At 43.2% G+C, this 18,006-nt stretch overlaps 1 protein-coding gene across 1 annotated transcript; it reads right to left on the bottom strand.

The window, feature by feature from the left end:
* Nucleotides 1–9,335: 9,335 nt before the first annotated feature.
* On the bottom strand, nucleotides 9,336–11,998 carry LOC143962102 (E3 ubiquitin/ISG15 ligase TRIM25-like). Its single transcript, XM_077471428.1, has one exon. It carries the CDS (start codon nucleotides 11,951–11,953, stop codon nucleotides 10,385–10,387), a length of 1,569 nt encoding a protein of 522 aa, XP_077327554.1. The 5' UTR covers nucleotides 11,954–11,998; the 3' UTR covers nucleotides 9,336–10,384.
* Between the last annotated feature and the right edge of the window lie 6,008 nt (nucleotides 11,999–18,006).

The following is an 18,006-nucleotide window of genomic DNA, read 5'->3' as shown; positions in this document are numbered from 1 at the left end:
CATATGGGCACACCACACCAAATTACATTATGGGCACACCACACCAAATTACATTATGGGAACACCACACTGCATGTGGGCACACCTCAGCACATTACATGGCGGGCACACCACACCACATATGGGCACGCCACACCACATTACATTATGGGCACACCACATTACATATGGGCGCACCTCACTACATGTGGGCACACCTCACAACATGTGGGTAAACCACACCACATGACATATGTGCACAGCACACCACACAACATGACATATGGGCACACCGCACAACATATGGGCACACCACACCACATTATGGGCACACAACATGAAAAATGGGCACACCTGACCATATGTGGGCACACCACATGACATATGGGCACAACATACCAAATTACATTATGGGCACACCACACTGCATGTGGGCACACCTTAACACATTACATGGCGGGCACACCACACCACGGACACACTACACTGCATGTGGGCACACCACACCACATATGGGCACACCTCACCACATTACATTATGGGCTCACCACACCACATGACATGGAAGGAGCAGCCGTCTGCCCCATAGTACAATTATTTCAATACCCCCCCCTCAGGTCAGTATCTGTACAATCCTCCATTACTGACCTCATCTCAGCAGCATGGGAGACTTCCTTCCTTCCTTCCCTCTTCCCTCCCGGGCTCCTGCTGGGAGGATGACATCAGAGCCCCACCCCCAGACAGATGTCTACATCTCCGCCCCCCAGGATCTGTGTGTGCGGATCCTGTGATAGGAGGCAGAGCACTGACACCTGATACCAGGAAACTGAAAATGTGTGTGGGGGGCTTGGGGTATCATTGGGGTATCATTGAGGCATCATTGGGGTATCATTGATGTATCATTGAGGCATCATTGGGGTATTATTGAGGCATCGTTGGGGTATCATTGATGTATCATTGGGGTATCATTGAGGTATCATTGAGGTATCGTTGGGGTATCATTGATGTATCATTGGGGTATCATTGTGGCATCATTGAGGTACCATTGGGGTATCATTGAGGCATAATTGAGGTACCATTGGGGTATCATTGTGGCATCATTGAGGTACCATTGGGGTATCATTGTGGCATCATTGAGGTACCATTGGGGTATCATTGAGGCATCATTGAGGTACCATTGGGGTATCATTGGGGTATCATTGGGGTATCATTGGGGTATCATTGAGGCATCATTGAGGTATCATTGGGGTATCATTGGGGCATCATTTATGTATCATTGGGGTATCATTGAGGTATCATTGAGGCATCATTGAGGTATCATTGGGGTATCATTGAGGTATCATTGAGGCATCATTGAGGTATCATTGGGGTATCATTGAGGTATCATTGGGGCATCATTTATGTATCATTGGGGTATCATTGAGGTATCATTGGGGTATCATTGATGCATCATTGAGGTATCATTGGTAGCAGATGCACTTTTTTTTTACACTGCAAACATAGCAAAACCTGCCGTGATTTGGCGCACATTTTACAGACGTGTAAGAGGGGGATCTTTAGTGATTAATACCACTAGCGTACGTCTGCTAAAGGGCAACATGTTTCTACTTGCGTTGGGAAAGCGCATGGATTTGTGAGTATTCCTGACACCCCAATATAAACCCCATCCATATAAAACCCCCATATAAACCTCCCCATATAAACCCCGCCCATATAAACCCCGCCCATATAAACCTCCTCATATAAACCCCACCCATATAAACCTCCCAATATAACCCCCCCATATAAACCTCCCCATATAAACCCCACCCATATAATTTATTTGTGCTGGGGGTGGAGGGGGGTAGAGATTTGTGCTGGGAGGAGGTATTTCAGCAGAGCGTGGTGTTGTACTGGGAGGAGGGGCATTTTTGCTTAGGGGGTAATCATGCAGGTTAGTGCTCATTGTTTTTTTTGGGGGGGAGTGGTTTCTGACACATAATGCTCATATATCTTGGGGGGGGGGGGTCAGTTTGGTATGTTGGCTCTGGATGACCTTTCATTGCTCTGCAATGAACACACAATGGAGGAATAATGGGAACCGTTCCGGGGCATTCCACCTGTCACTGCCCACCCCCCTCTATTCCAGGACTGATTATAATCAGAAAAGCAGACCACACCTAGAGGAGTATAAATAAAAGACGTGGCGTATGAGGGGTCGTGCCTCCATTCTGTGGGAATCGGGGCCAAACGGAATGTTATTAGGCCATTTGCTGTCCAGGTCGAATGTTATTTATTCGCAAAAAAAAAAAGAGTGGTTATGGGAAATACTTCATTATGGCCACTAGATGGAGCTGATGATTAACAAGTCCGGGGAAAATCTGATTGCCTCTCGGGGGATCAGGAAGGAGTTTTTTCCCCTGCTTTAGCAAATCGGATCATGCTCTGCTGGGGTTTATCACCTTCCTCTGGATCAACTGTGGGTATAGAATCAGGGATATGGGATTGTATGATATTATTGTTTTTTTTTTGTTTTGTTTTTTTTGTTTTTTGTGGTTGAACTGGATGGACTTGTGTCTTTTTTAACCTGACTAATTATGTAACTATGTAACCCCCTGTCCATAGGGATGAATGGACCCTCTGATCAGGTCCGCCTGCAAAACGTATTTACAAAGCTCATCGGCTCCATCTAATGGCCACAATGTGGTATTTTTCTGATCCATTATATTCTCTATGAATGAATAACAGTCGACCAGGATGGAAAACACCTTAATGACATTCATGTTTGTCCCCATTTGGACAGAATGAATGTGATTTCATAGGATGGGTAGCTCTGCATTCATCAGCATTTATTATTATAAAAACTCATTGACACACATCACATCACCATTATAGTGTACAGCACCGTGTACCAGATTATCCATGGTACAGACAGCAGATTCCGTCTGATTGGCTGCCTGACCCTGGGCACTGGGCTCCTCCCACACTGCAAGGGATAAATGCATGCAAAGTCTGGGGTGGTGCAGAGGAGGATGTATTATTTACCTGACACCCCCTTCCAGGAGACTCCCACACTTCCTCTTATTAATAATAATAATAATAATATTAGTAATAATAATATAATAAAATAATAATAGTAGTAGTAATAATAAAAATAATAATATAACTAATAATAATAATAAGAAGAAGAAAAATGAGAAGAAGAAGCAGAAAAAAGAAGAAGAAGAATAGTATTATAATAGTAATAGTAATAAAAATAATAGTACTACTACTCCTAATAATAATACTATAGTAATTATAGTAATAATAATAATAGTAATATTAATATAATAACAATAATAATAATAATAATAATAATAATATAAATAATATTAGTAATAATAATAAAATATAAAAATAATAGTGGTAGTAGTAGTAATAAAAATAATAATAATAATAGTATTATATTAATAGTAGTAATAATAATAATTATAATAATAATAGTAATATGTATAATAATAATAATAATAATAATAATAATATAAATAATAATATATAGTAATAATAATAATATAATAATAATAATAATAATAATAATAATATTAGTAATAATAATAAAATATAAAAATAATAGTGGTAGTAGTAGTAATAAAAATAATAAAAATAATAATAATAATAATAATAATAGTATTATATTAATAGTAATAATAATCATAATAATTATTATAACAATAATAGTAATATTATTAATAATAATAATAATAATAATAATAAAATTAATAATAATAATAATAATAATAATAATAATATATAGTAATAATAATAATAATATTAGTAATAATAATAAAATATAAAAATAATAGTGGTAGTAGTAGTAATAAAAATAATAAAAATAATAATAATAACAATAATATTATATTAATAGTAGTAAAAATAATAATATTAATAATAATAACAATATAATAATAATAATAATAATAATAATAATAATAGCATAGTGGATGTAATCCTGATGATCAGTGAAATATCATATATTGCACATAGTTGTTGCTCCGCCCACTTCCATGTATTTCTATGTCTTGTATTGAAGTGCATCAAGTTATCATTTTAGTTAACAGTATGGTGACATCTAGTGGTGGATTTGGGACGCAACAGCTTACTTTTTTTTCTTTTTTTTTTTCAAATTCTTTTTATTGGGTTTTAAAGCGGTATAAACCCGCAAATTTTTTATTTTATTTTTTTAACACCTGCAAAGCAAAAGGCATAATGAGCTAGTATGCACCGCATACTAGCTCATTATGAAATACTAACCTTAGAACGAGGCCCCGACATCTGGCCCAATCCACGCCGAGGGAGCTGACATGCTCCCTCTGCGTTTCTTCCGGGTATCGCGGCTCCGGCGCTGTGAGTGGCCGGAGCCGCTATATCGTCACTCCCGCGCATGCGCGCGGGAGATTTCATTCCGGCCGGTCGGCCACTGCCGGATTTTCAGGCCGAGAATCCCCTTGTGCGCATGCGCCGCTGCAGTCAGCGGCACATACCGAAGGGAATATCTCCTAAACCGTACAGGTTTAGGAGATATTTTTTTTACCTACAGGTAAGCCTTATTATAGGCTTTCCTGTAGGTAAAAGTTAAAAAATTGAGTATACAACCACTTTAAGTGTAAATACAAAACAGAGATGGCTGTCGGTCATACCCAGGCCAGGCCGGTGTTCTGGTATATTCAGTCCAGCCATCATATAGAGTCCGCCCCGTACTGCGCATGCGCAGCACTTGCGCAGTACGGAGCAGAAGAAGCTTCGGAAAATCTCCGAAGATGAACGGCGCCTGCGCCGTGAGTGGAGGTGGTAGCCCCACCATCCAACTCTATGTCCACTTGGATGGTGGGGGCAGAACCTGGACTCACGGCGCAGGCGCCGTTCATCCTCGGCTATTTTCGGAATCTGTGTGTGCTGTGTACTGCGCATGCGCAGTACACAGCGGACACTATTCGATGGGGGACTGTATATAATAGGACACCGGTCCACATACATCTCAATAAAACAGCCTAATATAAAATCTTAACAGTAGTGCCGCTATTGGCACTAAAACAAGACTCCGCGCTCCATTATCTTCTGAGATTGTTGGAATATTGTAGGGATCAGCTACTCACTGGTAGTATTCAGACACATAAAGTAGGTTTAACTCCAGTTAAGGTAGACTGAAGGGTATCTTACCATATGTATTACCTAAAGGGGGTCTTACCCAGGGGTCAAGTCCTGGGGAAAAAAGTGTGGGAACTCCCACCCAAGATCCACTCCACCACCAAAAAAAACGATACGCTCATATGCACAAACGCTTCAAAAGTGGTATTTTTCATCCAATTTTCATATTGTGTGTATGAAGCTTAATGGTTAGTACATTAAAAACAAAACAATCCTCAATAAATACGGTAATTCTCTGAATAATCAGCATTCAGTCAATTGTGCTTCCATGCAAATGTGAAAATCATGTTCTGATCTTTATTGGGGATGTTATTTTGTATATAGAGTGTTTATGTGGTGAGTTTACACTTTTCATTGAACAGAGTTTGGATAACACAGGGTTAAACGGAAAGGTCATAAATGAAGTGCACATTATCTGGACAGAATGCTTGGGGAGATAGTGATGTGTTCCTGCTTAGGAGATGTATGTTAGCTTGGGGGGGGGGGGGGGTGCAAACTCTGCAGGGCTCCAACACACACTCGCTGCTGTTCCAACCCTTCACATATTTCCACATAAACTTTCCTCCTGGCATTAAACTTTGCCAGGTATTGTGCTCAGCTTACCACCCCAAACTGATGTTCCTCCCTCAGCTCACCTCTCTCCCTGCATGTCCTGTGAGCAGAATAGCTGTGCTCCTCCTCTGGGTTCTCTCATCATATGGCACTGAAGATAGAGGAGGGGGGGGATTCAGCGGGACACACAGAGCAAGTATGCAGAAGACTGGGGGAGGGGGAGCACATCACGACAGGTCTGACTAAATACAATCTCTTAGCAGCAGGGACCTGATCTACCCATCAGCTAGCTGTGATTGACAGGTGGATCGAAGCAGAAGCTGCCATGGGGCCCCGTACTGGCAATGCCTGAATAGTCAGGTGTACGGCACTTACCATTGCGAGCTGTGTCGGTGGCTGCTGGTGTAACACCTACCACACAGCTCACATACTTCAGAGTCTTGCAGGACACGGCTGCTAACGGGAACCAAGTTCCTGTTGTGGAAAAAGTACAAGAACTCCGTTCCCATGAGTTCCCACAGGACTTGAGCCCTGGTCTTACCATATGTATTACCTGAAGGGGGTCTTACCATATGTATTACCTGAAGGAGGTCTTACCATATGTATTACCTGAAGGGGGTCTTACCATATGTATTACCTGAAGGGGGTCTTACTTATATCTCCATACTTGGGAGTTGTAGAATGTGTTTTGTGGTGTAATTGTAAGTACATCTATGCTGCGTGTTCAAAATATCTTATTAATTGACTTTGTACGCTTTGTGTAAAATAAATGTAATTTTCTTTCTGCATTTTCCAAAAACATGTGGCAAAAAATGAAATTTTAAAAAGACTCACCATGCCTCTTTCCAAAATGTGTTGCTTTGTGGATGTTTCTCCTGTCCTGGCACTTCAGTAACTCAGAAAAGAGGATAGATAGCCGAAAAATGAGACACAACATTTATGGTCCTTGAAAGCCAGAAAGTGCTCATTGGATTTTGGGCCCCTCTATGTGTCTAAGCTGCGAAAAAGTCTCACACATATGATATCTCCATACTCAGAAGGGGTGGCAAAGTGTGTTTATGTTGTAATACTAAGTATACCTGTGCTGTGTGCTAGAAATAACCTTTTTAAAATGACAACTTTGTGAAAAAATGCTAATTGTATTTCATTTCTTAATTTTCCAAAAAATTGTGAGAGAAAGTACACATCATGCCTCTTACTAAATACCTTGGACTGTCTACTTTGCAAAAAAATTGTCATTTGGTGGATATTTGTACTGTGCTGAGGTTTTAGGGCCTCAGGAAATTAGATTGGCCGTCAGTACATCAGGACTGAACAATTTAAAAATATGAGGGTTCTTTAAAAAGTTTCCGCATTTTTTTTATACGTTTCGCAGACATCTTCACCACAGAGTGACAACTCTTAGCCCCTGTACACACGGTCGGAGATTTCGACAACCAAATCCATCGGATTTTGTCCGTCGGATTTTGCCCGTCGGATCTTGTCCGAAACTGTTGCATACACACGGTCGGACTAAGTTGTCGAAAAATGCGATCTTTCAGAACGTGATGACGTAATTTTGTTACGATGGGACTACATTCAGGCTAGTAGCCAATAGCTTTGATGTAGGAATTTGATCTGAGCATGCGTGGCACTTGGTCCGATCAAAATTCTCTACACATGATCGGAGTATGTCCGATCAAACCAGTTGGTCGGAAAATATTTCCAACAAGTTGGAAAATTGGGTCCGATGGATATTCTGACGGAATCAGTCCGATACATACCACACACAGTCGGATTATCCGACAACACGGTCCGATGGGACACATTCCAACAGATTCTCCGACCGTGTGTACAAGTGCTTTAGACCCCTTTCATGTGATCGGTCAGCCTGTCCGTTTTTCAGGTGGATCTTAGCGGACCACTCATTGACTTCCATAGGCAGGCGGTTGTCAGTGGATATGTGTCCGCTGACACCCGCCTGCCATACAATATGACAAGATCCGCTGAAACTAGACGGATTGGATCAGATGGGATCGGATGAAAATGGTCATGCTCTCTGTTTTAATCCGATCTCCCCATAGAGAACAGGGGGGCCCGTTCTTGCACAGTGAGCAGAAACAGACCTGTCATCTGCCTGCTCAGCAGGGATCCATGGAGCAATCTCCCGCTGAGCTAGCAGAGTCTTTCCAGTGTATCCTCCTCGTGTGAAAGGGGCCTTATACCTAACTGCAAGGTCAGCCAGCTTGCCAGACAGACCAATCACATGACACTCTCAGACATGACCAATGACTACTCCACCCCCCCCCCCCCCTCAGAATTTCTGTTGGATAGCAACATGGTCTAATGTCATATTTCTGGAGTTTCTCTGCCAATGTTACTGCGTTTATGGGTAACAGTGTTTTGGTATTATCCAGAGTTTGAATTGCATCTGTCATGAATCTGTTACATATCTGTTTCCTATTCCCAAAGATCACCCAGGCTGATCCTTGCAATTCCATGGTTCTAAAAGAGTTTCTTTCTGGTTGATACAACCAAGCATTTGCTTTCCTGGTGGCGGTCTGGGATGTTGTTTCTCAGCTCTTGGCTCCGGACCGTCTATTGCTATAACGCAAACTTGAAAGGGACCATGGCTGACAGGATGATTGATGACGGCGGGTGACAAAGATCAAAGGATCAACAGGCACCTAAGGATTGACATGGACAATGCTGCCCCTAGAGGCCAAAGTACAGCAGGACAGACAGTGATATAATCTGTTGAGAAGGACTGCCCCATAAATACTGTGATTTGTCAAAAGTCTAGATGGGATGGCACTGGGGTTGGGTTTGGATGGTGTATGTTTGAAGTATAAAAGGACTGAACAAGTCCAAGAGCTCTCTGTATCTTGAGCCACATGGCTCTCCACCATTTTGAGCCTGACGATACAAAGCCTCGGAGAGAGCTTTTCGATAAGTATCTTTGATATTCTGAAGTAGAAAAGATGTAGCTGGATAGCCGCACTCCGAATTATTCAACTTTATTTCAAAAATGTAATTAAAATCATAGCATCTAGGCTGGTAAACAGACTAACTGCACAGCCGCTGACATGTTTCACACCGAACACGGTGCTTAGTCATAGCTATCTTTGATATTCTGATATGATGCTTTTTGTTGGCATATGTTTGTAATATCTATTTAGTATTTTGTGTCAGCATTTCCTATTTTCTTGGGAAATAAATAAGACCTTGTTATTAAGCCGTGTGCTTTGTTTCATAGCTAACCTTGTATTATTTTTTTATATCAATAGTAACATGTGGTCAGAGTTTTAATAGACTAGCTAACTATAGGAATAGACATATTAATACATAGGTAAAATAATATTTATTATACCAATTACTTCAGTTTCCAACAAAAATATAAAAGTGCAGAAACTTTTTAAAGACCCCTCGTATATATCCCATAGTTTGTATACTCTATAAGTTTCACACAGACTAAATAATGTACCATAATATGGCCTTTTTTTTTATCAAAGAAATGTAGCAGAATACTTTTTGACCTAAATTTACGATGAAAGATTATTGATTTGCTAAACTTTATAACAGAAACAAAAAAAAAAAATCTGATTTAAATATCACCAATAGCTCTATCTGTTTTTTTTTTAAATTACACACACACACACATATATATATATATATATATATATATATATATATATACATATATATATATATATATAAAATAAATTTGGGTACAGTGTGTAAAAAAATTTCCTGGGCAGGAAGGGGGTGAAACATTTTGGTCTTGAAGTGGTTAAATGATGCAGTGGCATGCTGAAAACAAAAGAAACCTCCAAGAACAGACCAGTAGTGCCCTATAAGATTGGGCAGACTCATTCCTGATCATGTTTTCTGGCAGAGATTTCCCAGAATTCTGTCCTGTATGCAGGAGACATGCATTTCCAGGACTGTGAAAACGACCGACATTGATAGAAAGCGAGGAATAAAATAACCGTCACCGATTAGCACCCCTGTGATAGCTTTTGGCAGGTGACAGGTCCTCTTTATGGTCTATTACACCCTCCAATGTCTCTCCTGACCTCCAGAGGGCAGAGGAGAAGCTCTGAAACTGGAAGTGATGAAATCATTATCACTTCTGGATTAAGTCATCCCAGAGGAGATCGCAGAACTGTTGTTCCTCCATCTCCTCAGCATGATTACGTCTTGGACACTTACCACAATCCCGGGCTCCCGGGAGAACTGGGAGAGCCTGGAAAACCCTGCAGGCAGTGACGGGAGGAAGGATAGTCTGTTGCAAAAGTGAATGGACATTGTAAAGCCACCCAGATTACTTTTACAAAACAGCCGATCACCGGTTTCTGTGGCCACAACCTTAGTATAACCTCTTGTTTACAGGTCGTATATATACAGATGATGGTCAGCAAGGGGTAAAAGGACAACTGTCATGAGAGAATTATGGGGCTGCCTTTGCTATACTCTTCCTTTGAGAATGCTAGTTCCCTGGCTGTCATGTCTATGCTTTGGATTTGATAGTGCCCCAGTGTTTGAGCTGGAACAAGTACAAAGCCGGGTAACTAGCATTTTCATAAGGAGGCCCGCAATGACAGCCCTCATACTTTTCCCAGGAGTCACCACTTCTTCCAAGCATTGTCTGAACAAAGAAACCAATCCTACTGACTGTCCCTGCGATGTTACCAGACTCTGGGTGGAGTTCTCACATCTCCCGATTCCTCCCACTTATCTTTATACGTCCTCTCCATACATATATCCCAGCATGGAGGGGCTCAGTGAAGGTGGTGGTGAAGGTGTGGAGGTGTCGGATCGGGTCACACAGATCATAAAAGGAGATCCGCCCGGCCTCATAATCCAGATCTATCCTGACTCTGTTACTGGAGAGATTGGTGGGTAAGAGGATCTCTTTACTGTCATGTATCACACAATACTGATTACCTTCCCTGTCCAATACCCAGGACTTGTTATTATCTCCAATCCTGGACTCTTCTCCTCTCCTATCTATACTGGGGTAACACATTCCGACTCTCAAGCTCTTTGAACCCCTGACATCCACTTCCCAGTAATGTCTCCCCGAGGAGAAACTCCGACTGCTCATCACCTGAGGATCATCCTGAAATCTCTCTGGTGTTTGTGGGTGATTCTGTTTTCTATGTGACCTGGATACAGTTTTCCTGTCATCTGATATCTGTAGATATTTATGAGCTGTGTTTCCATCCAGTAATATGTCTGCAGCTCCCTGTATATAGGAGTATACATTTACCTTTGTTATTATATCAGATAAACCTGTGTGTAAGACCCCCGCCACATCCAGACCCCCTCCATCATGGAGGAGCTCCTCATGTCTCTCTCTGTCCTCATTATCTCCATCCTCAGTATCACACAAGTCACCTGTGTCTGATTCCTGTAAGACAGTCAGTGGATCCGTCACGTTACACAGCTCCTCAATGTGACGCAACTTCCTGGACAGCTCCTCCTTCTTTATTTCCAGATCCCGGATGGAGATGGAGATCCGCTCTGCCCTCCCAGAGATGTCCCTCAGGGCTCTCTTCTCCAGGTCTTCCAGACGTCTCCTGAGATCTCTAAACAGGGCAGTGACTCTCTCGGTGTCACCAGCGGCTTCTTCTTCTACTTTCCTCTGGTGTTCCTGCAGACTCTGGACTCTTTCCTCCATCTCCACTTTCTTTGTCAGAAGTTTCTGCAGAACATTCCTCAGCGTCTCCTTCTTCTTCTCAGAAGCCTTATCCAGCATCTCCATTTGGTGTCCTTGATGTTCTCCAGTCACACAAAACTTACAGACACAGGTCTCATCCTCAGTGCAGTAATACTCCAGGACCTTCTTATGGACGGAGCATTTCCGGCTCTCCATGGACAAGGTGGGGTCACATAAGACGTGTTCTGGGGACTTTTTGTGGACTCTCAGGTGTTTATCACACAAAGAAACCTCACAGAGCAGACAGGATCTAACAGCAGGTACAGGAGAGTCCACACAGTAAGTACAGAAGACCCCGGACTCCTCTTGATCTGGCTGAGGAGACAGGAAAGTCTCTGCTATGTTACGTAGTTTCATGTTCTTCTGCAGTGCAGGCCGATCCGGAAACTCCTCTCTACATTCAGGACAGGAATATCCTCCAGACCCCTCCTGTGTATCCAGCACACCATCAATACAGACCCGGCAGAAGTTGTGACCACATATCAGCATTACAGGATCCGTATAAATGTTCAGACAGACGGAACATTCCAACTCAGCTCTCAGATCACCAGACGCCATCGCTGACAGCAGAAGAGAAACGAAACTGAAAGTCTCTAGACTCGGTTACAACTCGTCTGCACAGGGCGAGGCTGAGCTCAGCTCTCAGGTTACTTATTCAGAATCTTTTCGATGTCAGAATAGGACACACACCCTTGATTGTTTATGAATAAACTCATAATTAATTTTAAAGACAAAAATACTTTTTAATGTTTTCTTTCTTAGCTTGGATTGTCGATAAACTACATGAATAAAATAAATGCTTAAGAAACAATATAATTTTTATTATTATTCAGGATTAATAGAGCTCCAACAAGGTGTGCCGTGATTTAAACTACAAAGGGAGACGATACAATAACAAAATAATGGAAGACAAGATAAATAGGAGGACCTGCTCACAGGGGCTTTCCATAGAGGAAGGACAAGAAGTACGGAAGGTAATACCTGTGTGTCAAGGATCATGGATGGAGGTCTCATGGGGTATATGGTTGGGGGAGGGTGGAAGATGCACAATGTATGGCAGTCTGTTGCATTTATCCAAAATCATCCAGCGCACTGACAAATTATTGTACAAACCCCAAAAGTTTCACACCCCCCCCCCTCTTTCCTGGCCTGCCAGTCTGCATGCTCGAATAAGGGTCTGGTATGGTTTTGGGCGGGACACCACAGCATTTTTTACATTTTGGTGTGGGGTTCCCTTCAAAATCCATACCTGACACAAAAGGGCTTGGTATGGATTGGGGGTTCTCCTGCCATGCTCTCAGTGAATAGTGCCGTGTGCAGGCCAAATGTGTACATTGGAAATGAGGTGCACTCTGGAGGTCAGTGGGTCAGGTAAGTTTTTGTGGCTTTTCCCCACCCTTACATAGAAGCATGACAGTGATTGACGGTGTGACGGGAATCACTATGGGTGAGGGGCTGGTGGAACCCAGAATCCCTTGGAGAGGTCGGGGAACCCTTGCTTCAGCTCCCCATGCACCTCCTATGTCTAAGTCACCCTGTGTCTATTAGGGGCACAGGATGACCAAGAAAATAAAGGACATTAAAGTGGTTGTAAACCCTTACAAACCACTTTGACCTACAGGTAAGCCTAGATTAAGGCTTACCTGTAGGTCCAAGCAATATCTCCTAAACCTATATGGTTTAGGAGATATTTGCCCGAAAACGGGCACCACTGTCTACGGTGCATGCGCCGTAGACAGCGACGCGCAGGCACACTGAGCGCGGCATTCTCAACGACGGAGCTGCCGCGCGTGTCGGCTCTCGTGCGCATGCGCGGGAGTGACATCATCGCGGCTTCGCCGAATGACAGCGACGGAGCTGCAAGACCCCACCAACAAGATGGATGCGGCGGACTACAGGGGACAGCGGTGACTTCGCTGGCTCCTGTGTCAGGTAAGTGACACATAATGGACTACTATGCGATGCATAGTAGTCCATTATGCTTTGCCTTTGCAGGGAATGAAAGAGGAAGTAAACTCATCAGGGTTTACTTCCTCTTTAAGGATGTGGCTTGGATTACTTAAAATGGAACAGTAATATTTAGCCACAATATCTCCCAGGAAATATGCAAATACTATTCCTGGTTTGTTTGATTCTGAACTATACATGTTAATTGAAAGAGCTGATCACCTTGGCCTCTGGAGCCGGACAGTCTGCTACTTCTGGGAGCTCCTGCTATTGTGTAAAGGTATCCTGGGTTTTGATATTTATGATAATGTGTGTTGTGTTTTCTGAGCTAATAGACAGTAAGTCTGCCCCGAAAAGGTCAGGCCTCTGAGTCACCTGGGCTGGTTAAATGATTACTTAAAGGGGTTGTAAACCCACTTTGAGGGAAAAAAAACGAACTCCAGCAAGACAAGGGCGTAATACTTACTTGAAATCGAAGCCCTCGCTGCAGTGCCCGTACACAGCACCGGCCGGCGACATCACTCCCGGGGGTTACTTCCATGTATCGCGGCTCTGGCGCTGTAATTGGCCAGAGACACTATGACAGCACTCCCGCACATGTGCGCGGTAACGGCATGTGCCGATGGCATAGGCACATGCAAATACAGGGGATATCTCCTAAACCATGCAGGTTTAGGAGATAGACTGGGTAGCTACAGGTAAGCCTTATTATAGGCTTACCTGTAGCACCAGGTGGTCTATAAGGGTTTACAACCACTTTAATTAGCTTGTGTTAATTTATGTTTTTGGTTACAGTTGTATTGTTAGGATAATATGATTAGAAGGTGGGAATGTTCTTCTCAAATGTATAAAAGCCTGTATTTCTTGTCCAATAAAGGATTTCACGTTTCAGTTTTGTAACTGAGTTAGTCTTGCCTGCTTCTTACAATTTATGGGCTGTGATATCTGATATCTGAATGTCCAGATTGTGTCCAGAGTGGAGTGCGATGGGGATCCGTTACGGATGGCACGGCACAGATTACAGGAACGGCCATAACAGAGACAATCCGCACAAACAGAAAACAATCTCATCACCTCCATCAGTATAAATGTGTATCTAATCCCTAGAACAAAAATGTAATATGGCGCAGCTTACCAATCCTTAAATACAGTGGTTACATTTGTTTTCTTTATTCATGCTTTCTTCCTTTATTCTTACCAGTTGGTCCTGCCAGTGACACACTTCCTATCTTAGGGTGGCAACGCTTACTCACTGTTCTATATCTATGGAGCATGTTTTATATCTAAGTACAAGGCCGGTTCCCACCATTTCATCCTCTTTCAGTTAGTAAAGTTGTTCATTCAATAGAAACATTTCCCATGTTTACCAATTGGCAAAACCACTTCCAGTAATATTTTATGAATATTTCAGGTCACACTCTATTTATAAATTATTGGCTGTGACAATGCCTCAGTATTCATATAAGAATGATGAATGATACCCATAATGATTGCAATATGTGTGTAATAGTTACTTTGTTACCTTTCACCAGGAGAATGTAACATTCCCTGACATTCAGTTCTAAGAGAAAAATAGCTCTAAGGCCGCGTACACACGCGGGGACTGTTCGCCCAAATTTGTCCGTCAAACAGTTTCGGCAAACAGTCCGCTCAAAATTAGCATGGACGGACATGGCCACACACGACGGACGAACAGTTTGCTGAAACCGTGCGCGATGACGTGAACGGCACGTACGACGGGACGAAAAATACGACGTCCTATACACTGCATTATAACTTTCGGCATGTAAATCCTTTCTGAGCATGCGCGGAACTTAGTTTGACGAACAAGCCTACACACGAGGGGACTGTTCGCTGAAACTTTGTTTCAGCGGACAGTTTTTCGGAATTTCCGAAAAACTTTGTTCAGCAGACTGTTCGCTGAAACTGTCCGCTGAAAGCCCACACACGAGCGGACTGTTTGCCGAAACACTGTTCAGCGGACAAAGTTGGGCGAACAGTCCCCGCGTGTGTACGCGGCCTAAGAACATTCCACCATGAGAGTTACCGTTCACCAATAGAGAGAACAGCCTGACACTATAGGATAAGAACATTCAACCAGCAGGGGAAATAATATGAGGGAGACGTCTGCACTGTGTACAGTAGGGATGAACACCCAAACTGACAAAAAGTTTGCGTGAACACCGTTAAAGTCTATGGGACCCGAACGTGAAAAATCAAAAGTGCTAATTTTAAAGGCTAATATGCAAGTTATTGTCATAAAACGTTTTTTTCTGGACTCGGGTCCTGCCCCAGGGCACATGTATCAAAGCAAAACAACATTTTAAAAAGGAAGTTATTCAGGAGCAGTGATTTTAATAATGCTTAAAGTGAAACACTAAAAGTGAAATATTCCTTGAAATTTTGTACCTGGGGGGTGTCTATAGTATGCCTGTAAAATGGCGCATGTTTCCCGTGTTTAGAACAGTCCGACAGCAAAATTACATTTCTAAAGGAACAAAAGTCATTTAAAACTGCTTTCAGCTGGAATGTAATGTCTGGTCCTGGCACTATAGCTGAAAATCATTGAGACAAACGGCATAACGCCCCCCCCCCCCCCCTCCAGCCCATTACCAGGCCTGGTATGGATATTAAGGGGAACCCCACACTCAAATAAAAAAAAAAGGCGTGGAGCCCCTAGGCCCTACTGTACATACTCTGAACAGCAGTATATAGACGGTCCCTGGGTTACAAACAAGAAAGGGACTGTGTAGGTTTGTTCTTAAGTTGAATCTGTTTGTAATTTGGAATAGGTACTTTTTTTAAGTGTAGCTCCAGCCAAAAAATCTATTTTTAAGCTTTTTGGATAACATAGGGAAGGGTTATCACCCCTGTAACATTTGTTTTTCTCTCTGTGCCCCCCTGTTCAGAAGGTTTCACCTTTCTGTCCCAATGACAATTGGATTTTGAAAATTTTGCGTTATTAGGTAAACAAGGATTGGTGATAAAGCATCAGTGGAGACACCTTTTAGTGTCTCCACAGTGTTGTGGCACCAACACCACTAAAGGCCCAATGTTTCTGCCCCTGTTTAACATGGGCAGAAACATTGGTGCCTTTAACTGTGGTGGTGGTGCCACAACACTGTTACTCTTTGCTCACGGTTACGCTTGGTGGCTGTTCGGCCCTGCTGTGAAATATTATATCAAGAATTGTAATTACATGCCCCTGTTAAACTGGTGCACAAAAAATGGGCCTTTGGTGGTGGTGGTGCCACAACACTGTAAGCCCTCACAGTTACTGTTGGTGGGTGCTGGAACGGGCCCTGGTGTGAAATATTAGATCAAAACCCAGCTCCTGGGAGAACCACCAACAACCAACCAGGTGGAAGTGCCATAGCCTAGACGGGCCCCCCAATTTCTAACAATATCATTAATCACTCACCCCCCAAAGACAGAAGTTCAAAAATGCTAATTTTTTTTTAGAAAATTTGTAACTGTCCCACAATACACCATAAACCCTGAATACTGGGCGGGAGGGAGGGAAAGTCTTCTTATCGCCGGAACTTTCCAGAATGAATACCCAGCAACCCTTCCGATGAACCACCATTGCAGCTCCACCCTGCGCATCTGACCATCAGCCTCCAATCAGGTAAGAACGCCCCTCACACACTAACCTACAGAGCTTTAAACCTGTTTCTCCTTTAGTCATGGCGACACTTCATCTATTTCCTCGTCTCCGGATCGCACTTTCTTCACACAGCAGATGGAGGTTCATTGGGCCTAACAACCATTCACACAAGATTCTCCATAGACTGTACAGAGGTCTCCCTCATATTTTCTCCCCTGCTGGCTGAATGTTCTTAGGCTTAGACATTAGGCTGTTTTCTCTATTATCTCTCATGGTTGAATGTTCTTTTCTCTTAGAACCCAATGTGCCCCGCAAAGGGCAACAAGGAAAACGATCACACACATATTACAAACATTACGGACAGGGCAGGACTTAGGGGTGGTGGGGGCCCCTGGGCTTAAGTCACTTTTGGGCCCTACCTTCTATACATTACCGTATTTATCGCGTATAACACGCGCCGGAGTATAACACGCACCCCAAGTGTAGGAGGGAATTTTAAGGAAAAAAACTTTTAGGAGGGAAGTTTAAGGAAAAAAACTTACATGTAAATGCCCATCAATGCAGCTTTATCAGTGTCCATCTGCAGCCTTGCCCATCCATCTGCAGCCTTATCCAGTGTCATTGCAGCCTTTTCAGTGTAGCCTTGTTCAAGCAGCCTTGTCATTGCAGTCTTGAAGTTTAAAAATGGCACTGCCGAGATATAGAGTCCTGTGTATCTTGGCGGCTCTTGGGTCCTCTCTGCGGCTCTTGGGTCCTCTCTGCGGCTCTCAGGTCCTCTTGGTGGCTCTCGGGTTCTCTCGGCGGCTCTCGGGTCCTCTCTGCGGCTCTCGGGTTCTCTCTGCGGCTCTCGGGTCCTCTCGGTGGCTCTCGGGTTCTCTCGGCGGCTCTCGGGTCCTCTCCGCGGCTCTCGGGTTCTCTTGGCGGCTCTCGGGTCCTCTCGGTGGCTCTCAGGTTCTCTCGGCGGCTCTCAGGTCCTCTCGTGGCTCTCGGGTTCTCTCGGCGCCTCTCGGGTCCTCTCTGCGGCTCTCGGGTTCTCTCGGCGGCTCTCGTGTCCTCT

Source organism: Lithobates pipiens, unplaced genomic scaffold (assembly GCF_037356315.1).
Source record: "Lithobates pipiens isolate NorthernLeopardFrog02 unplaced genomic scaffold, aLitPip1_a1.2 Scaffold_8, whole genome shotgun sequence".
NCBI lineage: Eukaryota > Metazoa > Chordata > Amphibia > Anura > Ranidae > Lithobates > Lithobates pipiens.
This window is presented reverse-complemented; position numbering and strand designations above follow the sequence as displayed.